Source organism: Mus musculus, chromosome 11 (genome assembly GCF_000001635.26).
Source record: "Mus musculus strain C57BL/6J chromosome 11, GRCm38.p6 C57BL/6J".
NCBI classification, from domain to species: domain Eukaryota; kingdom Metazoa; phylum Chordata; class Mammalia; order Rodentia; family Muridae; genus Mus; species Mus musculus.
The window spans coordinates 67,887,045-67,913,450 of NC_000077.6; the positions used below are offsets into that span (position 1 = coordinate 67,887,045).

At 44.7% G+C, this 26,406-nt stretch overlaps 1 protein-coding gene across 4 annotated transcripts in view; it reads right to left on the reverse strand.

Moving 5' to 3' along the window:
- Positions 1 to 26,406, reverse strand: part of Usp43 (ubiquitin specific peptidase 43) — a 67,631-nt gene that overhangs the window by 32,522 nt on the left and 8,703 nt on the right. For 2 of the 4 annotated variants that reach the window (NM_001291049.1, NM_173754.4), the window contains exons 3-8: positions 17,277 to 17,380; positions 11,840 to 11,932; positions 10,177 to 10,312; positions 5,969 to 6,104; positions 4,306 to 4,441; positions 706 to 817 (exon numbers count right to left, since the gene is read on the reverse strand). In NM_001291049.1, coding sequence (NP_001277978.1) covers positions 706 to 817; positions 4,306 to 4,441; positions 5,969 to 6,104; positions 10,177 to 10,312; positions 11,840 to 11,932; positions 17,277 to 17,380 — 717 coding nt within the window. The other 2 variants (XM_011248915.3, XM_017314453.1) reach the window with 2 other exon arrangements.

The window sequence follows — 26,406 nt, forward strand, 5'->3', positions numbered from 1 at the left end:
CTGGCAGCAATGGCTCAGTGGGCAAAGGCTCTTGCTGCCAAGCCTGGCAACCTGAGTTAAATACTTTCCACACTCACATGGTGGAAGAAGAGAACCAACTCCCCAAAGCAGTGCTCTGACCGCCACGTGTGCATCACGCACGAACATGCACAGAAACACACACAATAAGTGAATAAGTAAAAATGCATTTCAAACAAATTTAGAAAATAAAAACAAAAAATAAATTCCGTTTCAAGCCCGGGGTAGTAACTCATGCCTGTAACCTCAGAACTTGGGGAAGTTGAGGCAGGAGGACTGTCACAAGTTCAAGGCCAGCCTGGACTACAAAGTTAAGACCTTGTCTCAAGAGAGAAGGTTAGGGGAGGAGCAAAAGAGGGAAATTTTATCAAGCATCTTCAAGTTTTTACCTAGATGTCTAAACTACAATTTACTATGTGCCAGCCCCTAGTGAAAACAATGGCCAGCCATAAAGACATGAAATTGAGAATAATAACCCAAATGTTACTCTTTATTTCATTGGTCCTTATGAAAGGTGTCTCCTAATATCAGAGGTGAAAACACTACAAGCCACAAAAGAGTAACTGTTTGCACATAAGTGCCACATAAGTACGCACACACTGCACACAAGTACACATACACACAAACACATGCATGCACACACACATGCACACACACACACATGCACACACACACGTGCACACAGACCTGTGCAGAGACCTCACTCCTCATGAGGCATCGAACCTTGCTGAGAATACACTGTTGAAGCTGGGCCCAGGAGATTGTTCTATCTTCCCGAATCAAGAACGGTGGTCCAAACCTGGAAATCCAAGGAAATAAGTCATTTCTGCAGAGGAAAACCCAACAAGAGTCATGGATGTAGGATTCGCTCTGGTTCCTCTCCAGTGGATTAGAAAATTGTTAGGAGCCAAGTACAATATGGAGTTGCTGGTTGCTTATATATGTTACACACAAGCTGCAGTGCAGACTATTCTAAGAGATGAGCTTCCTTCCAGAGAACAGGGAAGAAGGGGATGTGGGAACAAGAGCAGGGCATCTAGATGACAACACTATCTGTGTCCTGTCTCAGAAATATTCTCATTACTGACAAGTTTTCCACATCCCAACCCACTGAATGTCCAGCTGTAGACTTGTCAGTGAGCACAGGATGTCCGTAGGAACCCCAGCTCTGTCACAGACACCCTCGCTGTGAGAAGATCTGACTCGATAATGCAAAACTGTTGAATCGATGTTGCTAAAGCTAGGCACAAACATGAAGGTCCCTATCTGGATAGGGAAGGGCCCTGTGCAGCCCCTGATGGACAGATCAGCTGATCAACCTAGTCCTGTGCTGTGCAGCACTCTGAGTTGCTTCCAGTTGGTTATTATTGGAACAATGCTGCTTATGGCAGGAACTACACATAGTCTTAGACACAGACCCTCCACTCTGTGGGACCACTTGTCCTCCTAGGATGGAGGTTCTATAAATAGAAAGGCAAAGCCAGTGCCACCCAAATGTCCTACAGAAAGCCGTGGCAGTTTACCAGGGAAGCAAGTATCTCTCTACTCAGGTCCCTGGATAAAGAGCCGGCTTTCTGTTTTATCATCTTGACAAGTAAGTTGCTTTGTTCTTGCTCAGAACGACTAGTGCAGATTTCCTTAGCAATCTGAAGAACTAAAATAGAATCTCCCTACTTCTGTTAGACTTTCCTCGCTGCCAAGGACACTGCATCTTTTACCCCATGTGTGTGCGTCTGTGGATTCCTCTTACCATGAGAGGTATTATCTCATCTGAGCAAGAGCTAGGTTTTCTGTAACTAAGGTGAATCCTTCAGTCTTACAAGACCTACATATTTTCCCTCATTTTCTTTTGCCTTTAAGTTTTTACATTTGGGGGTGAGGGGGTCACTGGCAAGATGGCTCAGCGGATAAGAGCACTGACTGCTCTTCTGAAGGTCCTGAGTTCAGATCCCAGCAACCACATGGTAGCTCACAAACACCCCTAATGAGACCTAATACCCTCTTCTGGTATATCTGGAGTCAGATACAGTATACTTATATATAATAATAAATAAATATTTGGGCCAGAGCAAGCAGGGACTGAGCGAGCAGGGCTGACCGGAGTGAGCAGAGGTCCTAAATATTCAATTGCCAACAACCACATGAAGGCTCACAACCATCTGTACAGCTACAGTGTACTACTCACATAAAAAAATAATAAAATAAATCTTTTCCTAAAAAGTTTTTACATTTGGTTTCAGTTTAAAATGTTAATTTTTTTGAAACATAAGCCTTCTCTTTCGTGGCCTCCTGTTTTATGTGTTATAAAAACAGCCTCTTCTACTCAAAGACATAAATAGTCTATGTTGGTTTTCTTTCTGTTTTGTCTGCTTTGTTGAGAAAGGGACTCACTCAGGGGAGTGCCAGCGTGCTCACCTACACTGCTTTCATGGTTAACTTTTCTGTGATTACTTTGTTAATTAATTGGGAATTTATATGTAAAAATTTACAGCAAAAGAAAAGATTGTTTTAAAATAAAAAGCAATTTGTTTAGCCTTAATTATTGGATAAAGCATCCATCCCCAAGACTATGAAATAAATTTCATTTTATCATATAATAAATACCTAAAGATACTTTGGCCTACTTGGTTCTGAGATTATTTTCATATACTTTTATCTACATCATAATATTTTAACAATTAAATTTTTATTGAGCTGTATATCACACTATACACCTATGATTCTAGGAGCTAAGTAGGAGGCTAAGGCAGGATTATGAATTTAGAGCCAGCCTGAGCTACATAGGGAGTTCAAGGCTAGTCTGGGCTACAGAGTAAGATCCTATTTCAAAAAAACATCAGCGGCAACAGCATTGTGGTTGTCACCATCTCTCCTTCCCCCTCCCCTGACATTCCTGGGTATTCCTACCACCTTACCATCCCAGATACCTCTTGGAACTGTTTTTATCAATCTAAGTACCTCTCAGAGGAATTCTCCTGTTTTTATTTTGTATTGTTATATAGGCTGAGCCTTGTACATACTAAGCACACACTACAGCACTGGGCCACACCAGAATTCTCTCTCTGTCTTTTAAAGTTTATTTTATTTTGTGAGTATGAATATTTTTGCCTAGATACATGATTGTGCATCACATGCATGCCTAGTGTCAGCATAGGACAAAACGAATCTCCTTGGAGTTACAGATGGTTGTGAGCCACCATGGGATATTAGGAGCCAAAGCAGGTTCTCCCGAAAAGCCACAAGGACCCTTAACCGTGAGCCGCCTCTCCAGCCCCAGACTCCTTTAAACATCTTGTTAGCATTTTAGCTGGCACATGATCCATATACACATTTACAGGGTCCATTGCAATGTTTCAATGCATGCACACACTGTAGAAGGATCAATCAGGGTCATATCTGTCAACCAAACAGTCACAATGTCCTTTAAGACACTTAATCTGACTATAATCAAAAGGTTGTCTGTTTTTGACTATTTATAATATAACCCAGTCACTCTCCTGAACTCTTTAATTAGTTTGAATCACGTTCCAGCTCATGTCTCCTGGACAAACTGTCAAACTACAAACAGTGCTGGGTTTTATTTCCTTTACCTCCACCCTTTTATTTCCCCCTAGTGACCTGTCTACCATGTAGCTCCTGCTGACCTGTAACTTGCTACGTAGCAGAGGCTGGCCTCACAATCCTCCTGCCTCAGCCTCCAGACTGACTGAGATTACAGGTGTGCACAGCCATGCTTCACTTCCCTCTTGTAGCCAGTTTTCCTGCACTGTATGGATGCTGCTAGCCTTCATGAGTCGATATAAAGTAGTAGTGGTGCGGACAGTCACAACCGCTCCTGCAATTAACGGGAAACCTCTGGTGTTTAATTAAGGATGGTGTCGCCATCTGCTTGAGGCAATTACAGCTAATCCTCTTGCTCAGAAGCACTCTGCTCTCATCTTCTACTTTATTAACAATGGGAATAGATACTTATTTTATTAAGTTAGAATTATTCTAGATAGAAACCAAGTATAGAGCCCAGTAGGGTGGTCTACTGTGTAATCCCAGCACTGGGGAGAAAGAGACAGGAAGATCAGGAGTCCTGAGGCAGTCTTGGTTACAAAGTGAATTTAAGGCCAACCTGGGCTATATGAGATGAAGAAAGAGAAGGGAGGCAGGGAAGGGGGCATTGAAGGAGGGAGGGAGGGAGGGAGGGAGGGAGGGAGGGAGGGAGGGAGGGAGACGGGTGGCAAGCACAGGTCTACAAATCCCACTTACCACATGAACACAGGGAGGAGATTCACATACCTGCTCGCCTGCTGCCCTGAGCCCACCAGGTTACAGAAGAGAAAGACCACCCTGTTCTCGCTGTGGAGAGGCCCAGAGAATCGCTGGCTGTCACGGACTGGCAAGCGCGGTGACACTGACAGACCAGACGGATGGGCTGGAGAAGAGAATGACACCAGAGCATCAAGTCACCACCGGGGGAAGGATACCTGGGACTTTGAGGGGAGAAGGTGGGGCTCCTGGCACCTGGCATACAAAATTCATATACATAGGAGTTTGTGGTTTTAGTCAGCCAATAATTTTAAAAGATGGGCCTGAGTTTGATTAGAAGATTTCAAAAGCAATCTAAAAGGCAACCTGAAATAACCTGCGTTGTTTTTATGTCTCCATCTAAGAGAACCTTAGAGCATCCCCTACTGGGGACAGAAGAGAGGGCCTCTACTTCTAATCAGTTCTGAAATACAGATTTTTTTTTCCTCAAGGAAAATATGCGTTACCCATGATTAAATTTGAAATGAAGACTTATTTCCCTGGGTTATAAGACGGTCAAGGTCAATCTGGGGTTTGTTCCAGATCACATGGCCTGCCTTTCTCCTGTTAACGCAGACAACATCATACATCTGCTTCCCACAGCTCACTGACTGGGCTACCTAAGGACATGGGCTCAGAGCACAGGATTCACCTGAGGTGTGACATGTCACCATCCACATCATCCAACCTACAATACCATGCTTTTTCCTACTATCCGGCCGACGATGAATCAACTTTCATTTGTAAATTAGGTACAGTGGGAGAATAGTAACGAAACGTAATAAAATAGAATGGGAACAAGTTACCATCATCAAGGTTATTTAATATCCACCAGTTGTGGGCCTAGGGCATAGGTGGAGCAACTGCCTGAGGAGCCTGTGTAAGTCTCTGACTTTGATCCAGAGTACCACAAAACAGAGATACACATTAGCAATGGGTACTTCTGAAACCTTTCATTTCATGTGTTCAGAGTACAGGGGGTGTAGGAAACAAACTCCAAAAGGGGAATCTGGAAGGAAGTGGGGGCTGCTGCATGCTGCAATGGGGCCTTTAAACACGGCCTTCTAAACTGGCTGACTGTGCTAAAATGTACACTGATACACAATGAAAATTAGCTTTTTTGAAAAAAGACCACTTTTACCTGCCAGAGATTAATATCTCTTAAGCTCTTTGCCTGTCTACAGCTCTACTGGTAGGAATTTGACTCCAGACAGGGGCTGTGAATTGTAACAGTCCTGAACCTAAGATGACACCAGCACCTCCTGCTAAGCGATGATTCTCAGAATGTGGTTCCTGGACCTGCAGCATCAGCACCTCCAGGACTATGATTGACATGCAGAGTCTCAGGCTCCTCCTCAGGCCTTCTGACTCTGAAACTCTGAGCCCAGAAGTCTGCTTTAAGTAGCCCTCTGGGTAATTCTAATACTCACCGAGATTCTTAATATCAAACATCTGCAGGTAAGTTACAGAGGAAATGAGCGTAGCGACTGCAAGCATTAAAGCCTCTCTGCCTTAGCACCCTGAGAAGACACCCCCAGTTCCCGTCCCCCCCCCCCCCACACACGCTCACTCATGCTGTCCCAAACAACTTATGTAAGGCACACACACGCTCACTCATGCTGTCCCAAACAACTTATGAAAGGCACTACTGTACCTGAGAGCGTCCCCAGACCAGGTGAAGGAGGGACTTGGAAAGCATACACATTGTCACCCTCTGCAATGGTATTCAGGTCCTCTTCATCAAAGAATGACCGCTGGAATCCATTGGGATACAGTTCAACCAAGATCACCTGAGATGAGAAGGATTGTGTTCTCAAAAAGAACCCACTAGATAAGAATTCAAAGACAGGGCCGGCGAGAGGGCTCAGTGGGGGAAAGGAGCTTGCTGCCAAGCCTGCTGACCTGAGTTTGATCTTTGGAACCCACACCATTGAAGGAGAGAACTGACTCCTACAAGTTATCCTCTGGACTCCATATGTATGCATACACACACACAAACACACACACACACACACACACACACACACACACACACAGAGAGAGACAGACATACGCTAAATAAAAGTAAAATTAAAAAATAAATAACTCAGTCTTAAAACTTATTTCTCCTTTCCTTCCAAGTGTCTACATATTTTAAATAATAAAATATAACATAATAATTTGATTAAGCACAGACATTTCAAATGCAGCCACACAAAAATTAAAAAAAAAAATCTAAACTTTTACACCTAACTAACCGACCATAGCACAAGTAGGATAAAAACACGCTAGATAAATAAAAACAGATCTCCATGAACAGCATTCCATTAAGAAGGGTTCAAAGTGGTGTTACTAATTTTCCTCAAGCCTGAAAAACACATTCATGGACACAAGATGGTTACACGGCAGGAAAGAGACCTGGCTTCCCGGAAACCGATCCAGCATCTCGATATAAAGACCTCACAGTGCCCATCTGAGGCACCGCAGCTGGAAAGTTCTCTTGTAAAAGAGACATTTCAGGCTTTAAAAAAACCAGCCGGGCAGTGGTGGTGCACACCTTTAATCCCAGCACTCGGGAGGCAGGGGCAGGCGGATTTCTGAGTTCGAGGCCAGCCTGGTCTACAGAGTGAGTTCCAGGACAGCCAGGGCTACACAGAGAAACCCTTTCTGAAAAAACAAAACACAAAACAAAACAAAACAAACAAACAAAAAAAAAACCAAAAAACCAGTGTGAACCAGAAGAAAGGTTTGAGTTGTAGAAAGGAAATGAACCGAAGAAAGTAGTAATTAGTATTACTAATTATATAAACAAAAGTTTAACACTTCATCACTGGCCACTCACCATAACATCATGAAACCAAGTTTGACTACAAGTGTGGGCGTGTGGGTATTATAGTCTGGAACAATAAGAACTACTATTAACTATCTACAACAACGTTTTGTGAGAGGGTCAGGGTCAAGGTTGAGGTAAGTTCTCACCTACATATCCCTGGCTGGCCTGGCCTGGAATCTGCAGGAATCCACCTGCCTCAGCCTCTCAGATGCTGGAATATAGGCATGAGCCATCAACACCTGGCTACTATCTGTAGTAATATCTAAATCAAAAAGATGCAAGAAAACTGAAGCACCGAACCAAGATCTCTGTGTTGCTTTGAGAAGATTTAACATTAGACTTTACTCATTTTTCCCACCAGCTTTTAGTAAAAATTAAAATAAATTAATATATGTATCCCAAGACAGGAGACATAAAATAAATACACCCAGATGCTTCCATTACCATAGACAAACATGTCAATCAAAGAAATCAAAACATCGGGCTGGAGAGACAGCTCAGCGGTGAAGAGCACCGACTGCTCTTCCAGAGATCCTGAGTTCACTTCCCAGCAACCACATGGTGGCTCACAACCATCTGCAATGGGGTCTGATGCCCTCTTCTGGTGTGTCTGAAGACAGCTACAGTGTACTCATATAAATAAAAATAAATCTAAAAAAAAGAAATCAAAACATCAAGGATGATGTTCAGTTCCAATCAGACTGTCTCTGTCCTGACACCACGTGAGTGCCACACTCCTCACAAATGCATCGGACATTCTGCATTCCTGACAGTCCTGTGGCTACTCAACCTCTGCCTCCATCAGAGTGGCCCTTTCTGTCTTCCATTATTGTCATGGCTCCCAATTGTGCTCTTCCCATCACCACCACCACCACCACCACCCTCTCTCTCTCTCTCTCTCACACACACACACACACACACACACACACACACACCCTTAGAACACTTAAGAGTTCATTTATTTTTACATTTATTTTACAAGGGCAGGAGCCTGGCATGTGCAAATCACAGCATGTGTTTAGAAGTCAGAAGACAACTTTCCAAACTCAGTTCCCTCCTTCTGCCATGAACTGGGAGCATCAGGCGTGAAGGCAAGCACCATGATAAGAAAAATATGCATTATTTTTCCCCTGGGTGAGAGTTTCACAAAAATCCTCCAGGTAGAAATGGAGGTCACGACTACTCAGACAGCGGTGGGAGGGGCCAGTAGATTGACAGAAGCCTTGGTAACCAGGGTGATTGATTGTACAAATATACAGATATAGCCACAACCTTAAGATGTGTATACTTTGTTGTATGTGTGTTATAAAGTACCTAACAAAAAACTTACACATAATTTTTGTTTGCTTAATTTTAAAAGGTTCTACCAGGTTACCTGAGAAACATAAACTTTCCATTTTATAGTTACAGAAACAGAAGACCGAGCAATCACTTGCAAGGCCCAAGTCAGAGAGAGCTGGAGAGCAGCCGAGTCACAGCTAGAACCCCACTCGGAGCCCCTCTGTGATGGTAGTCTTTACTGCCAACTGACTGCATTCAGGATCACCGTGGAAACGCAGCTGCAAGTGCCCATGGGTATATTTCTAGAAAGGTTTAGCTGAAGATGAAGACTCGCCATGAATGTGAGCAGCAGCCGCCCATGGCCTGGGGATGGGCGGAATGCTAAGAAGGCAAGCAGAGCACCAGCACCATCCATCTCTCTCTGCTCCCTGACTGTAGGCGGACCTGGGACCAGCTGCCTCAGTCCTGCCCATCCCCCAGCAATGGCAGGCTACAGTGTAGCCCTCAAAGCCAAAATGAACCCTTCTGCCCTTCTTCCCTTGCCTTTTGCCATGAAATTTGGTCACAGCAACTAGGAAACTCATGTGGCCTCTCATCTTGCCATGGTGTTTGTCACTGTATCACTTTTATCCCACCACACGTCACAGGGGTCTAATTCTTCACAAGGACTCCTTAGGAAGCAAAGTGAAGCCGAATGTGGCAGCTCACACATGTAACCCCAGCACTCAGGAGGCTGAGGGACAGAATTACCAGGGGTGTGAGACTAGCCTGGGCTTCACAGTCAGTTCCACAGCAGTCTAAACTACAGAGTGAGAAGGTCCCGTCTCAAAAATTAAGTAATTAACAACTACATATATGAAACAAAGACAGGTTGTTTGGGTATGTGCCTTCTAAGCCACAGAATGAGATGCTGTCTAAATAAATAAAAAATAAAAAATCAATCAATCAATCAATCAATCAAAGACAGGTCTGATGGTACATGCTGAGCCCAAGGCAGGAAGGTCATGTGGTCAAAGCCAGCTTGGGCTACAAAGGAGGCAGGCTTAAGCCAGCAGAACAGTTTCCCACCTTCTCCATCTCCTCTCCTATCACAAACCTTCAATATCTGCATCTCACTAAGCATCCCTCCGGTACCCCGCCGATATTCTCAGGAGTGGAAAAGCATAAAGCCACATGTGTTCCCATCCCAGCTTAGCCACCTCCTTGCTGTGTGACCTTGGACAATTCACTAACCCCTCTGAACCTTTTTCCTCACTTCCAAGATGAAGATCTCTGTAATATCTTCTTTATAAGAGTGGTCAAGATTAACTCACGAGATAAACTGAGCGCTGTGCCACATGCCTATATCTCAACACTGGGAAGGCTGAGGCAGAAGGATGGATAGAAATTTAAGGACACCCTGGAATATATATATAGGGGTACCAGGCCAGCCAGAATCATATAGTGAGACCTTATGTCAGAAGGGAGGGAGGGGAGACAGAGGGAGAAAACCATCAAGGGACAGGGCCCACACTTAGTAAACATGACTGGTTAGCTGCTGTTGGATCACAATTACCATCACCTTCTGAACTGCAAAGTGTCTCTTTGCGGTCACCCTGAGTAATAATGCAGAAGTCAAGGCCGGGTCACCACAGACACCGAGGGACAACTAATCAAATAGAAGCCAGTGAGTCATGCTGGAGTCATCTGGGAACCACACATTAGCCTGGGCAGCTGGCCCAGTCAGCATTCTGTCATCCAATGGCCAGGCCCCAGCCGTTCCAGCACACCTCCTCTGCAGGGACACCTCCTTCCTCTGCAACCATCTTCCTCAAGGCCGCCACTGTGCTGAGGATTGGCACGGCCAAGCCAACACGCAGAAACCGCTGGCTCTTTGAGGGGAACACCAAAGTGACACTCAAGAATCTGGAAAACAGAAAGGGAGCCAAAATTCTTAAAGGACTGAAGGGAATGGTCACCAATGCCATGGTCCATGGCTGGCAGGCTCAGTCCTTAGACACAGTTTGCTAATTAGGTCCCTGCACGTTAGGTGCCCAGCCACTAGGTGGCAGGAGAGAGTCAAATCTCCCAAACTGCTTTTCCATGGGGTTGAACATAAGAGAATTTTGAGTAGAAATTATACTATATAGATCTCCATCCGGTCCCTCTGATCCTAAGACTGTTAACAGTTAAACAGCTAAAACAAATGAATAAAATAAAATAAAATAAAACAAACAAACAAAGAAAACTCTGCATTTTGTAAATCAAAACAGCCAAGTGGCTTATTTTAGAAGAAATCAACCCTACTGGTCACTTTCCCATCAATGAAAATTTCCCTTCCAGTCTCTGCTTTCACTTCCCCTCACAGACCCCGGAGCCCACTCCTGAGGGACAGTGACTGCTGTGCTGTAGTAAGTAGCCAAGTCACAAGCTGGGATTAGAACCTGGGAAGTCTGCCCCAGAGTCACTGCTTTAACCACTGTGCTTCGTACGGAGACTCCTCAGTCACAGCCCACATTTTGATTCTATCAACGGTGGTATAACCCATGCTACTGTATAAGACCACTGTCATGCTTATGACACAGACAGCACAGCAGTTCTCAGCAGATGGAGGTGTGACTGTCATGTGTGGCTTTGTGAAGAAGTCCTGTGTTCTGCTAGATCCTAAGCATGCAGATGTGGCTAGGAAGGGGAGGAGTCAGGACTGAACAAGGTGGGAACACAATGAAGAAACACCTCCACCTCCAGGCCCACACTGGCTCCTACAGTCACCTTCCACAACACAGGCCAGGCCAGTTGTGTTGATGGCAAGGTGGGATTCTGGGAAAGAGACTGCACTGCCAGGCCTTGCTTTCAGACACTGCAACCCACTGCTCTCTCACCCCAATACCAATTTTTTTTCCTCACCTGTACCAAACAAGCCTTTTTTTCTTTCTCTTTCTTTCCTCCTTCATGAAATAATCTCCCTAGAATCAAGTGTGGTAGCTCATGCCTACAGACACAGCACTTGGGAGGCTAAGGCAGAGGGATCGGCTATAGAATGAGACTTTGTCCATAAATAAATAATAAATAGGAAAGACAGAAAAGAAAAAATTTTCCATACCTTTATGAGGAAGGGACAAGACTGTGAGATATGGCAGGGAAGAGCATGTGGCAACAGAAGCCCTTGTCTGATTGAAGTGGGGGCTGTGCTAGCTCCTGAGCAGGCCAGAGATCTAAGTCAGGACACTGCGTGGACTCAGCACAGACACACAAAAGCATCCTGTTCATCAGCTGGAGACTGCACACCCCTTTCTCTTTAATTGCCTATTACCTGAGTGGCACCTGACTGTACAACCAGTCTTAGAGACAGCTAAGTGAAAATGGCAGCTCCAGGAAGAGAAGGTTCTCAGGAAAGAGGAAAGAGGGACCAAGTACAGTGGGCATGTCGAAGCACTTGGGACACTCACGTACCTCGTCTGGCGCAAGGGGATGGGAAGGGACACACACAGGAAAGGGTCGAAGGTGTTGCTTTGTTTTAGGCAGTGTGGACAAGTCAAGGAAGACCTGTGAAGGCAAGAGCAGAGATGAACCGTCATCACACTTAGGTAGCTTGGTAGCCCTCAAACATCGCCACAGAATTACTACAGCACTTCCTTTCCAGCAGTTCCATGCAGAACTGAAAGCAGGTGTTCAATGATCACTTACGTGTGAATGCTGCTGCAGTCCTGCACAAGCCTCAGAGCCGGAACCAACCAGAGTACCCAGCAATAGATAAGGGGGTAGACAAAATGTGGTACATCCACACTGTGGAATACAACTCAGCCATAAAAAACAAAACAAAAAAAAACAAAAACAAAAACAAAAAAACAAAAACAAAAATACATAGTCCCCGGAAATATGTCAAGTACCAAGAAATGCCCAGATCTATAGTATCACTCTATTTATTTATTGTTTTGTTTTGTTTTGTTTTGTTTTTTCGAGACAGGGTTTCTCTGTGTAGCCCTGGCTGTCCTGGAACTCACTCTGTAGACCAGGCTGGCCTCGAACTCAGAAATCTGCTTGCCTCTGCCTACTAAGTACTGGGATTCAAGGCATGTGCCACCACTGCCCGGCTGTATCATTCTATTTATATGAGCTATCTAGAATAGGAAATGCCAAAGAGATGCACTTCAAATCGGTGGTTTCTAGAAGCTGGGGGCAAAGTAAGTGGAATGTGACTATTCCCTGGGTACCAGATTTCCCTGAGCCCCCAAAACACATGAATCGCTTTTTTGAGATGGCTATTTTATTTATTCATTTGTTTGCTTAATTGATAGGGAGAGTGGAAGGGTACCACAGTATGTATATCGAGTCAGAACAGTCTCTGGGAGTCGGTCTTTTCCTTCCACCATGTGGATTCTGGCATAGAACTTAGGTTATCAGGTTTGGCAACAAGTGCCTTTACCCTCTGAGCCATCTCACTAGCCTAGTCCACAGATGGATTTTTAAAGGTGCAGACTTCCAGGTTTTCCTGACATACATTACATATCAATGACATAGGGGAGGGACTCTGGCATCTTAAGTATAAAAACTTTCCAAGAGTCAGATGTGGTATTTCATAACTGTAATTCTAGCACTCAAGAGGCTAAGGTAGAAGGGTGGAAAGTTCCAGGCCATTATTGTAGGCTATATAGCAAGATACTATTTCAAAGATAACAACAGTAACAACAACAACAACAACATAGCAAGAAGGTGAACCTATATATAGATTCACCTGAGGTGTCTGCTCTTTGCCAGATCCTGGTGATACAAGTTACCTAATGGTTACAATAGGGATACAAGTTACCTAATGGTTACTATAGGGATACAACTTACCTAATGGTTACAATAGGGATACAACTTACCTAATGGTTACAATAGGGATACAAGTTACCTAATGGTTACAATAGGGATACAAGTTACCTAATGGTTACAATAGGGATACAAGTTACTTAATGGTTACAATAGGGATACAAGTTATCTAAGTGGATAGAAGTTTCTAGAAGGTTGGTAGCTATTTAGAAAACTGTCCCCAGTAGTCTGTTTCCTTGTCTGCTGTGTTGGTGGTAGTGTTGGAGCACAGGGCTTCAGAGATACTAGGTCCACTGTCTACAATACACCATACCCCCGCGCCTTTTCTGTTTAACACATCCCAGAGAATCAATGTAGTGTTTTGATAAATGACAGTGTGCCCTACAGCCTTCACTGGCCATGGCATTTGTAGATGGAGGTCCTGGGTTTAGTCCTCAGTACCTCAGGAGAAGTGGGAACTGAAAAGGAGATAGAAGACAAAGAACCCACAATTACCCATCACCCCCAGTTTCATAAAGGAGACAGACAACATCCATACTCCTCCATGGAATAGACAAATTATGACCACTCAGTACATCATCTTGGAGCTGCCCCATCCATCCCACTGCAGAAAATCATGTCTCGTACCTCAAAAGCCCTTGCTTGCACAGGCTCCCGGAGGACACTTTCTCTATATGACAGGCTCTCTGGCTCAAAGTGGTATTCTCTGCTGTCACCACCACAAACACCTCTTGTGCTCTTATAGATGAGAAATCTACTGGAAGGGCACTATAGATCCTTAACATTTGACCAACTCAAATATCACTTCCTGAGAAGCCCAGCCCTGAAGACCCATCCATCCCACTTAAAGTCAGGAACCTAGCATACACTTCAAAGTACCTTCAATTTAAAATACAAAAACCAAACCAAAACAACAAAACAAAAACAAACAAACAAACAAACAAACCACCCACCAATAATGCTTAGATAATAAAGCTCCCCCTGTGCCCTTGCCACTGACCAATCTTGACCTGCTTCTAGCTTGTTTTCTGTTTGTCTGGTTTTGAGAGTTTTTCTGTAACCTAGGCTGGCCTGTTTAACTATGTAGTCCTAGATGACTTCAAACTCAGCAATCCCTATCTCTCAGCCTCTCAAGTGCTGGGACGACAGGCCTTCACCATTGTGACTAGTTCTTTCTATTCCTTAAACTTGCTCTCCCAACACTTGAATTCACATAGATCATTGCCTCCTTAGGCACCTTGTCTCTGCGACTCCCACACCTGGAATACCTAGTCCCAGTGATTTGACTGGCAGACTTCTTGTCACTCCCCTCTTTGCTCAAATGTCCACCTGAAAAGAGGGCTTCCAGATTTCATCATCTAATGCCAAGTCTCCCACCTCTCAGGTCCTTAGGTCCCCTCTTATTATTCAAGATATTTGGAGCAGGGAAGGATGGGAGGAGTGTCTGTCATCACACCCTATACACACACCTGGACAGAATTTAAGATTGGGGATGGAAAGATGACTCAATGATTAAGAATATTTTTCTCTTCCAGAAGACCCCAGTTCAATTCCCAGCCCTCACATGGCAGCTCACAATATCCATACAGAGTTTAGGCTCATTCTGGAGAGCTCTGGACTACCCAGTACTCCCAGCAACCGAAGAGAAGGTGCACACTCCACAGTAGCTCCAGCCGCTTCCTCATGGTCCTCCCTCCCTGAAAGAGAGGGTGGGCCCCTCTCCAGGCCTTTTCCTGCTCCCCTAGAAGGTAGCTCCAAGGCATTCAGACACTACATGGGCCCCCTAAACTATCATTCTCAAAGATGGCGGTGCCTGCTTATTCATTCCCTCAGAAATCGCTGACAATAATGCAAATCCTTAAACAGAGAAGTTTTATGTCAACCCCTGCTGCTCAAATGCAAAGAAAGGATGAAAATATGGGACTGGAAGTTGGGAAATTCTAAAAGACTAAGTATCACCTGCTTGAAGGGAAGTAATTAAGAAAAGAAACTCACTAAGAGCTCCGGGGAAACACAGCAGAGCAGAGGAAAAAGGAACAGTCGCCAAGACCAGAGAGCAGTTCTGCTGGAAATGGTGGGTTTTGGCTCACGGCAACACCCACAAGGACAGACATTGGAACCCATTTGAAGAAACAAGAAAGCCTGGCTCAGGGCAACCAAACGGATCACAGACAATCACAAATAAACATGGGATAGAAAAGCCACAGAGGGGAGTTAGCCAATGCATGGCTCAGACTTCACAGAATCTGCTGAGGGCCGAGCTTCTCATGCACTTACTGTGAGTCCCTGCAAGAAGCCCCAGTGCTTTTGTAAACTCACCATTGAGAAGGTAGATTCTGGGACTCACTGGCCAGTGGCCTAGCCTAACTAGCAAGTCCCAGACCAATGACAGATTCTATCTAAAAATCAAACAAAACAAAACGAACCAAACCAATGAAAACCAAGGAACACCACCAAAGTTGACTTCTGCACACACGTGTAGCCATGTACAAGTACCCACAAACACACACAGATTATTATTAAAATATACTTAAGCACATGTTAAGTATACATATATTTAAGTTATATAAATAAATTCAATATTTATTATTAACGTCACTCAGTGGTAGGACACTTGCCTAGCATGTATGAAATTCTGGGTAAAATCCTCAACTTCTCAAAAAGCAGTAGTAGTAAATTATATAAATATAATGTATACCATTTATACTATTCAACATATTTTACTACCAATATATAATTACATATTACCTTATATATGAAAGCACATATATTTCATGTGGAACATAAGCACAAATATTTTCACAAACAATATAAAACATAAAATGTGTTATCAAATCCTATGTAAATATTACACATTGACTCTAAAACTCTCTCAGGGAAGTTGAGAGTAGAATGGCAGTTACCGCTGGGCATGGTGGCGCACGCCTTGAATCCCAGCACTTGGGAGGCAGAGGCAGGCGGATTTCTGAGTTCAAGGCCAGACCGGTCTACAGAGTGAGTTCCAGGACAGCCAGGGCTACACAGAGAAACCCTGTCTCGAAAAAACAAAACAAAACAAAAAGAATGGCAGTTACCAGAGGCCAGGGAGAAGGGATGGCAGATAGGGAGATGCTGACTAATGGGCACTAACCCACAGGCAGCAACACAATCACACAGGCAGAGTGATTAGAGATAGCTGAATGGTCTGCATTAAATAAAAAGCTACAAGAGAGGATTGTGTAAGATTTTCCCATGCACTAATGATGAACATTGGAGGATACGTATATATTGAACATGACACTGTGCGTTATAGACACATGTCAAGTCGGCATACCATTCACATATTCAACTTTGGTTTTGCTCCAGCCTTTAAAAGGTGGAATCTAAACCCGATGTTAGAAACATACCTATGTGGACATCTCACGTGAGAGAGGCTTTCTGCATCCAACGGCTTCCCTTAATTCTTGACCTCTGTGCTCGGTCCCAGCTTGGAAGTAACAGTCATCTTTGTGGAGTATGTTCCTATCCATTGGACCCTATTCAGCTACCAAAACTCATGAAAAGACACATACAGCCAAACAGTCCAGGGCTAAGGTCTCCTCTTTGACATCTTGTTAATGCAGGTATTTTCACTAAACCCCATGATTCTTATAAACATTCATACTCTCTTACAGAAATACCCACAGTGCATACTTCTTAAAATCAAAGGCCACGTGATGATTTTATATCCACCACGTTGAGCTGAGCTCGCAGTGACTAACGCAGCTGAGCCCTCTGGCCATGCCAAGCAGACAGGAAGAGTCTCCCCAGCTTCACTGTGTCTGCAGGATGGTTTATCCTGGCCACCACATTTCTGCTCTACAGAACCATCCTCCAGCCTCTCCTTTAAAGAAGGGCAGAAGGCCATTCCAGGAAGCCAAAAAGAAAACCTCAAGGCTGAAGACAACAGGAGAGTGATTAGCTGGGGCTGGGAGAGGAAAGGGAAGGAACTGTAGTGCTTTGTTGTTTTGTTGTGCAGGGTCAAGCAAGGGCAATGAGATACAGGTGGCCTTCCCACCCAACTCCTGGGGACCACACTCTAACCCCACCGCCATCTTACCTGTACTGTGCTTGAAAGTGGCTCTGCACAAAGCTGGGCCCTAAGGAGGTAGGAGCTGCAGATGGCCGGAGGTCCTCTGAGATCTTACTCACTTCTGGGGGCAGCTGCAAAGGTACAAGGAAGAGATCTGATGACATCTTGTCCACATTAGGTCACAGGGCTGCTTCCAGGCCACAGAGCCCACCACCTCGCCCTAATGCCCATATCATCCCTTCCTGTGCCCTGTGGAGCCAAAAAGGAAGTCTTCTTGCTCGATTTACCATTTATTCAGTGCTCTTTCAATCCTCTTGTTTGCCCAAACCCCTGAGAAAGGGTGTACACATGTGTGGAACACAGAACTCAAGGGTGACCATAGAGAGAACTCACACACACACTCCCCACCCAACTCCACCCTGGGGTTGATGGCACTGCTCTTCACCTATGTCCTGCTGGGGCCTCAGATACATCCACAACAGGCATCAATTGTCTACAGGAAAGTGTTGACAGGTGCCAGAGCCTCCAGAGGTTCCAGGCAGGAATCCTCTCCTAGCCTCTTCTAGTTTCAGTTGGCTGCTGCTGGAATTTCTTGTCTTGTGGCCACGCCATATTGTCCTCTGGTTCAGCATCTTCAATAATGCTCTCTGCTCTGTATTTACACTGTTTTGTCCTCTGTGGTCTCTAAACTCCCTCTGCCCCTTATAACAACACTCAATATTGTGCTAAAAGACCAACTGGAGAATCCAAGTTAATTACCCTAATTCAACTTTCTTAATCACATCTATAAACAGCAGTTCCAAATCCCTGCATCCTAAATATATCTTTCTAGGTCATCGTTCACCCTTCTTCCCTCAAGGCTCTGGCCTACTCCAGTGTCCACCGTGGTCCCTGAAGGGCTGCTACTCCCAGTGTGGGTTGCTCCAGCTTCCCAGGTTTCCTGGTTATCCTTACTTTCTGCCCACTCCATACCACACAGGGGACATACTTATGAAGTCCCCGCTACACAGACACACACACAGAAGGGTGTCCAGGGAGCCATTCCAGGTACAGCAACTCATAATACAAAGCTGTTTAGTAAATATTTGATCATCTATATAAGGCCAGACATACAATGCTCCTGACAGCATTGTATCTCAATTTCTCAATGTGATTTATCACAAAACTATAATGTAACCCTGTGCATGTGTCTGTGTGCTATCTCCCAGACCACGCTTGGGGGCCTTGAACACGTTATATTTGTTTCTGTGGTACCGTGAGCAGTCTTTGTTCTCTTAAATTGTTTCTGCTGGGTATTTTCTAAGAGGGATGACACAAGTGGCTAGTATATTCAACTTTTCTAAACCAGTTAAATAGTTTACTTGCTCTGTAGCTTTTACCTTAGTTGGTTTTCTGTTGCTATAATTAAAATACCACAAACTGAGTAATTTATTCTTTCTTGATTTTTATTATTGTTGTTTGGGTTTTTTTTTTTTTCTTGTTTGTTTCTTTATTTGTTGAGGAAGGGTCTCAGGTAGTAGGACAAGAAGGTTGAGGCAGGCGGGGCCTTGTGTAACTCCAGTTGGCTTCAAACTCACTCTTGACCCAAGCCCAAGTTTAAGACTTCTGGCTTTTAGGCCTATACCTCTCAAAAGCTGGGATTCCAGGCCTGCACCACTATGCTGGAGGAAACTGAGAATTTACAATGACTCGAGAAAAGCTGATTCGGCTTATAGTTCTTTGGGCTAGAAAGATGGCGCTAGCATCTTCTCGGCAGTTGGCAAGGGCCTCTGAGCTCACAACAGAGAGAAGATCAACCCGTCCTCATCTTATGAAGCTACAATCTCACACGGGACACACCCTTCTTTCGTGATTTCAACTGTCAATTCCCTTCCAAAGCACCACCCTATTTCCAATGCAGTAACAGAGCCGGGGCTGGAGTTGTGTGATAAAAGTTGCTTTCCTAGCATGTGTGAGGCCTCAGGATCCATTTCCAGCACTGCCAAATACCATTAACACACAAGCGTGGGGACTGCATTTCCAGTGTATGAACAATTCCCCAATTCTAATATGGGAGTCATGATAGCATCCAACTGATAGACGACTTGTTTTTAAGGAGTTAAAGAGTCATTTATAGATATAGTGTCTTAGTCAGGGTTACTACTGCTGTGGTGAAATACCATGACCAAAAGCAACTTGGAGAGGAAATGTTTTATTTGTATTACATATCCAAAGTCACAATCCATTGAGGGAAGCTAAAAGTAGAAACTCAAACTAGGTGGAAACCTGGAGGCAGGAGCTGATGCGCAGGCCACAGAGGAGTGCTGCTTACTGGCTTGTTCCTCGTGGCTTGTACAGCCTGCTTTCTTATAGCACCTAGGACCACTATCCCAGGTATGGTACCAATCATCATGGGCTGGGCCCTCTCCCATCAATCATTCATTAAGAAAATATCCTATAGGCTTGTCCAAAGTCTGATCTTATAGAGGCAACTTCTCAGTTGAGGTTCTCTCCTCTCAGATGAGTCTAATTTGTATCAGATGATATAAAAGTAGTCATCACAGATAGATAGATAGATAGATAGATAGATAGATAGATAGATAGATAGATAGATAGACAGACAGACTGACTTAGTCTGGCACATACTGAATACTGTACAGGTTGTAGGTATAATATATTGGAGATGTCTAATAGTGTGTGTTTTGGGTTTTTTTTTTTAAACCAGAGTGGTAGTTCTATGCTTACAGAGATTCTTTAATCATCCATTCCCAGGTAAAGGACATCATTAAGTGTCCAAGTAACAAGCAGGTGACCTGCAAGGAAGCCATGAAGGTAAAAAGAGATGGGAGGGGGACTCCAGACACCTGTGTAAGGGCTCTTAGTTCAGCAGAACCAGGAAGAGGAAAGAAAAGAATAAGCACAGTTGACTCCAGCAAAAGAGACGGGGCTGGGAAGGACAGACCAAGTTCAAGGGTGGCTCAACAGTCAGACACAGCAGCAGAGTAGCAAGTGTTTGCAAAAGTCTGGAGATGTGAACTTGCATTAGGTGTAGACACTGGGTTGTTCTGCCCAGGATTTACCCTTCTTGAGACCTTGGGTCTAGTCCCTGCATGAGATATGTGGACTGCTATCTTCTGAGTGGAGCACAGCTGTGATTACCCACGTGAGACCTTCCACAACCCCAGCTTGCTGATGCTCCCTCATAGACAGTACCTAGGAAGGGTCATTTTACCCTCACCTGAGACCCTAGCCACTCTCCTCGTGCCTGTCAGCTGTCAGCAATCCCAGCCCAGCTCAAGTGGTCTCAGGGGGTTCTAGAGTACAGAGAAGCTGGAAGGTACTGAAGAGTAGGAGACTCCATGTGTGTAGCTTTAGGAGGTCACCACCCACACTGGGATGGGACCTTTTAGTGATATAGCTGTTCTGAGGTCATGTATAAACCTCTAAGGGGCCCCTCACCCATGTTCCTGTGAGTAAGCCCAATCAATTCACTGGTTCATCAAGCAAGATTTGGATGGAGTGGCCACTTTGGTCTGTCATTAGAGCCAGTTAATCTATCGGGGTAAAGAGACATTTGTTTATGTCTCCCCAGGAAAAGCTTAACTCCCTACCAAGAGACACAGGGCCATGAGCCAAACTGCACCAAGATGTACTGCCAGGATACAAGCCGTGGGCAGTGACCAAGCTTGAAAAACACTGATTGTAGCCATCATGATTAGGCAAGAAAGCTCGCAGCTCTTGCCACCGAGGCTCTTTTGCCCAGAGCTGTCTAATTCTAGACAAGTGTTCCATCTAATCCTATGTGCTTCTCCCTGGATGGCCATCTACATTCCCTCCTAGGGCACTTCCAGTTGCAAGCAGGAACTTCCATGACACAGAGGGTTTCTATATAAAGATGGCAAGCTGAGACTGAGGCTAGGCATAACAGTGGATGGGGTCACCAAGGGATGGAGTGTGGAAAGAAAATCCTAAGCAAAACACGGAGAGAGGCAGTAGGAAGTCATTCACAAAACATGGACTAAGAGATCAGAGGAACATGAGTCCAGTCTGCTAGGTAAGCGAACCTTGATACCTCTCAAAGCTTCGTTGTATGCTTACACAGCATCCCCTCAGCATGGAACTATGGTGAAAATCGGGAGGTGAGATACACACCAGAAACAGAGGCTCACATCTATAATCCCAGCACTTGGGAGGCTGAGCCTGGAAGATCACTGGTTGAAAGACACCTTGGGCTACAGTGTGAGTTTGAGGCCAGGATAAGTTACTGAAGGAAACCCTGTCTCAGAAAGGAAAGAGGGAGGATAGGAGAGAGGAAGGACTCTTACCTGGCACACAGTAGGTACTTAAGACATACTGGCTGCTGTTTCTCTCCCTAGACTCATACCCATCTTTATTCTGCAAAAGTAGCAATTTCTAGAAAACTATCAAAAAAGACTGTTTACGTGTTGGTGTTCACAGGGCAGTGAAAATACAGCCCTTGCAGGATGGACATATTTGAGAATCGTTAAAGTAATGGAAAAAGAGAGCAGCCCTTACGTTTTTCTATTCCAGTTACAAATGAATCTCGCTATGTGGTTTTCCTATGTCCTCAGTATAGAAATAACTTCAAAGGGAAAGAAATCACTCCAGGTACACAGAGGGCAGGAACTTTCTTTGTTGAAAGGGAAAATGAAGTTTTCCTGCTAAATAACCACAAGGCTCTATCTGCTGCCTCCAAGACACACACACACACAGCCCAGCCTCAGGGCAGCCCTCCTTCAAGAAGCCTCTTCAGGACAACAGAGAAAGAGACATTGCTAGGGTTGCTGGGACAGAGTGGGGCTGAGTAGACCTTGCCTAGGGGATGCTCTGCTCCTCCCACACCTGTTCCATGGAGGGACAGAAAGCAGAGGTTTGGCGAGGAAAGGGAGTGAGGGGGAGAGGAGTCTGGATCAGGCTGAGTGGCCCAGGGAGGGGTGACTTTAGTTCCTGCTTGGTAGGAAGCCACCAGAGCAAGACAAGCAGGAGATGGCATCACCTTGTTTCCTTTTTGAAGAGACCTGGCTTCAGAGTGGAGAATGCCACAGAGGACAATACTGGAAACTGGGGGCCGGGGGTGTCACTCAAGAGATAATAAACACCTGCCCAGCAAGCACAAGTACCTGGAGTCCATGCCCAGCCTGAAAGAGAGAGAGAAGGGAGGGGGATAGGAGAGAAGGAGGAAGGAAAGGGAAGAAGGGAGGGAGGGAGGGAGGGAGGGAGGGAGGGAGGGAGGGAGGGAGGGAGGAAGGGAGGAAGGAAGGAAGGAAGGAAGGAAGGAAGGAAGGAAGGAAGGAAGGAAGGAAGGAAGTTGAAAGACTAACTTTCAATCATGCTACTTTCCCTGTATCTTGCAGTTACAAAGAATGATTGGCAGGCCCTCATGGCTTAAACAAACTCAAATGTCTCAAAGACCAGTTTGAAGGAGACACATATTCATAGGGAACAAAGATTTTAGAGCGAAGCTTCTCAAATAGAGGGTGATTTGGGTCAGCAGACATTTGCCAATGTTTGCATACAGGTTTAGTGCAAGTCAGGACTGCCCCTGGCACCTAGCAAGAAAGAAAGTGAGAGTGCTAATGACACACAAGTCAGCCCGGCACAGAAAAAAAAGATCCAGGCCCAGATATCAAAAGTGCTCAGGTTCCGGAATCCTGGTATAGAGAATGGCGTTTCCTTATTTGGGTATGGCTCTCCCATTTACTAAGCTGTGTAACTTGGACACACATAGCTTACCCTTTCTGTGACCTTACAGCAAATGATTTTCCTGCTACCAAAAAAATAAGAGAGGAAAACTGAAAAGCAGTTTCAAAGGCTGCTGCTGAAATCTGAGTCTGGAATATTCCTCAAAGGCCCATGTGTTAAGGCGTGGTCCAAGCTTTCAAGATTAAGAGCTGGTAGAACCTTTAAGCTGAGACGGGGCCTAGTGGGAAGTCTTAGGTCACTGTGGGCATGCCCTTGAAGGGAACTGTAGGAATTCATCCCCTTCACAGCCAAAATGGGATAAAGAGCTTGTCCCTCCATGCGCTCCCACCATGAGGTACTCCCTCTGCCACAGCTCTAATAGCTACACTTGACCACAGACTAAAACCTGTGAAAGCCATACTACCCCTTTCCACTTGGTAAGCTGGTTACAGTAACAGAAAACTGACTAGCACAGTTACTTATCAATCCCACCTACTTCCCAGGTAGGAAGAACTCCTGGTATAGGAAAACAGGATGAGTCCTTGTTTATACAGCAGCAGAAGGTAGAAGAGACACCTGCCCATATTTCTCCTCTAGAAGGAAACCGAGAAGACACAAGAGGCTTCCAAGAAAGGAAGTCCAGCACACTGGATTTGAGATCCATGGACCCAGACTCAATCCTACTTACACTGCGTAGAAGATGATGACTCCGAAAGGGTATGATAGTGCACACCCAGCACTTGAAAGGTAGAAACAAGAGGGTCAAGGGTTCAAGGTCATCCTCAACTAGATAGTGAGTTCAAGTTCAGTCTAAGCTACCAAAGAATCTATCGAAAGAGTGAATGACCCTGGGCAACCCCTAACCTATATTTCTACTTCCACTAACTATAGAATGAATAATTTATCACTATAAATATTAAAATAAAACAACATTTTGATAAGCTTACTTACTGTCAACTATACAGGGTAATAAGTCATGAAAATTGTCAAAGTAGATATACAATACAGAACACTCAGTAAATGGTACGTATCATCTGTGTGTGTGTGTGTGTGTGTGTGTGTGTACATACACACATTTCACATTTTAAAATGTGTTCTTTGAATTTACAGACGGCACAGAAGTAGACAACATGTGTCTACCCAGTGATGAATTCTCTGGGCCAGCAATTAATTCTGACTCTGTAAAAGCCTTCCTTAGCCCGTGTTCTCCCCACAGGCATGTGACTCTTGGATGTCTAATCGGGCTGCTGTAGTCTTCTGACCACATGCCTAGGAATGAGCACACACCATCAGGGTTTGCTTTGCCGTGCCAGCCTCTGGAGACTCTATGAGCAATGCAGAGGCCCTCTTGCTACCCTGTGGGCAGAGCCAGAGAGAGAATGAAGAGATGGAGTCAAAGATATGGTGACATCACCTGGGATCTTGGATTCAGTCCCACCCAAAGCTGCTTCAACCAGATTTGCAGGTTATAAAACAACAAATGCCGTTTCCTTAAGCCAGAGGAAGTTAACTTTCTATCACAGAAAAATAAAAGGATATGACTTAAGATTCGTAGAAAAATGACTACAAATGAAAGTAAAATCACCCATTACCTCCCGACCCAGAGGAAACACCACCATGTTGGTGTGTAGTACCCTGGGATTATTTTTTAAGACGGGGTCTCATTGGGTAGCCCTGATCAGTCTAAAACTCAGACCAGACTGGCCTTCAACTCACAGAGATCCACCTGGCTCTGGGATTAAAGATGTGCCTCACCATACCTGGCTTCCACCTGGAGCTTTGTTGGGGTGACCACTACTTTTGTTTGGTGGTGTCCTCCAGCCATTTGGAGTGATTGCTTTTAAAACAAGAAAACAGGCTTTCAAGCTAGTCTCTTAAGCTAGAATCCTGAAATCCTGACTAAATTCCTCCCCTTTATTTAAGATTAACTTTAGTTATGCCTCTCTCTCTCTCTCTATCTATCTATCTATCTATCTATCTATCTATCTATCTATCTATCTATCTATCTCTGTGTGTGTGTGTGTGTGTGTGTGTGTGTGTGTTATGCACATATGTGTAGGTGGCCAGAGGCCAGAAGGAGAAGACAGATCCCTTGGAGCTGGATTTACAGGCATTTAGGAGTTGTCTGTGTAGGTACAGGGAACCAAAGTCTTGTCTTGTCCACTGGTAGAGCAGTCTTCACTCTTAACCACTGACACAAGTCTCAGGCCCCATGACTGGCCCCTCAACTGTTTGTGCTGAGATTACAGACATGCACCATCCAGTCTGGCTTCCCAAAGGGTTTGTTGTGTTGTTGTTGTCGTTGTTGTTGTTGTTACTGGACTCATGAGAGGGATGGGAATCAGGTGTCCAGATAGAAAACAAAACAGAAGGGCTGAGAATTTATCTCCAAGGTAGACCAGTTGCCTATCAGGCCTGGGGGTGAGGTTCAAGTCTCAGTACTATGAGGGAAAGGAGAGAAACAAGAAGCTGATGATACAAACATGAAAGCTAGTCCTGAGTGCCTGTGAGATCCACCAAAAATGTGTTTCTCACAGGCTAATTACCAAGGTGCGAGATGTACACACTAAGAACTGGGTAACTATAACTTGACTCACTTTTCCTTGAGCAACAAAGAGATTATAGTAAAGCTGGGCCATTATTGGACTTTATTTAGGAAAGCTATAACGAACATAGCTGCTGTGCCAATCAGCCAGGACTTATACAAAGTATTGTAGTGTGGCTGGATATGGTGACAGACAACTGTCATTCTAGCACTTAGGGAAACTGAGATGGGCGGAGGGGATGGGGTGTGAGGAGCGGGGCAGGCTTGACTCTATGACCAAGGTGTAATCTCCAACTCTGCAGAGACTAGGTGATCTAGAAGGGCTGGCACAAGTTCCCGCCTGCACTACAGAGCAAGACTCCGTCTAAACAAAACAAAAACAAAGCCAACATCAACAGAAGCAAACCCATAGTATTACAATGCTTCCTTTGTCCTGAAGGTCTGGGGGGTGGGGGGGCGGTTTGCATCAAAATCAGAAATTACCCACCCGTGTCTTAAGAAAAACAAAAACTGTTGCTCTGTGAGATACACTAACCAAGAAAGCAATAGTAAAATTGGTTGAATTTGGAGACTGTCTAAAAATAACAAAAGAATGACTACTGTGGCTCCCCAGACATATGTATGGAAAAGGGTGGAGAAAATTTTAAGGAAACTGGTTTTGGGGATGGGGGGAGGGGTATGGTTCAATGTGAAAAGTGCCAGCCATGTAAGCATAAGAATGTGAATTCAAGTTCCCAAGCAGGAGCCAGGCTTGGCTGTGTGCACCTGCAGTCTCCACACAAGGGTAGGAGAGACCAGAGCATCCCTAGGGCTTGTTGCCCAGTCAGTTTAGCCAAATCAGCAAGCTCCCAGAATACCAAAAGAGCCTGTGGGAAAAAAACAAAACAAACAAACAAACAAAAAACCCAAAAAACCTGATCTAGGAAGACA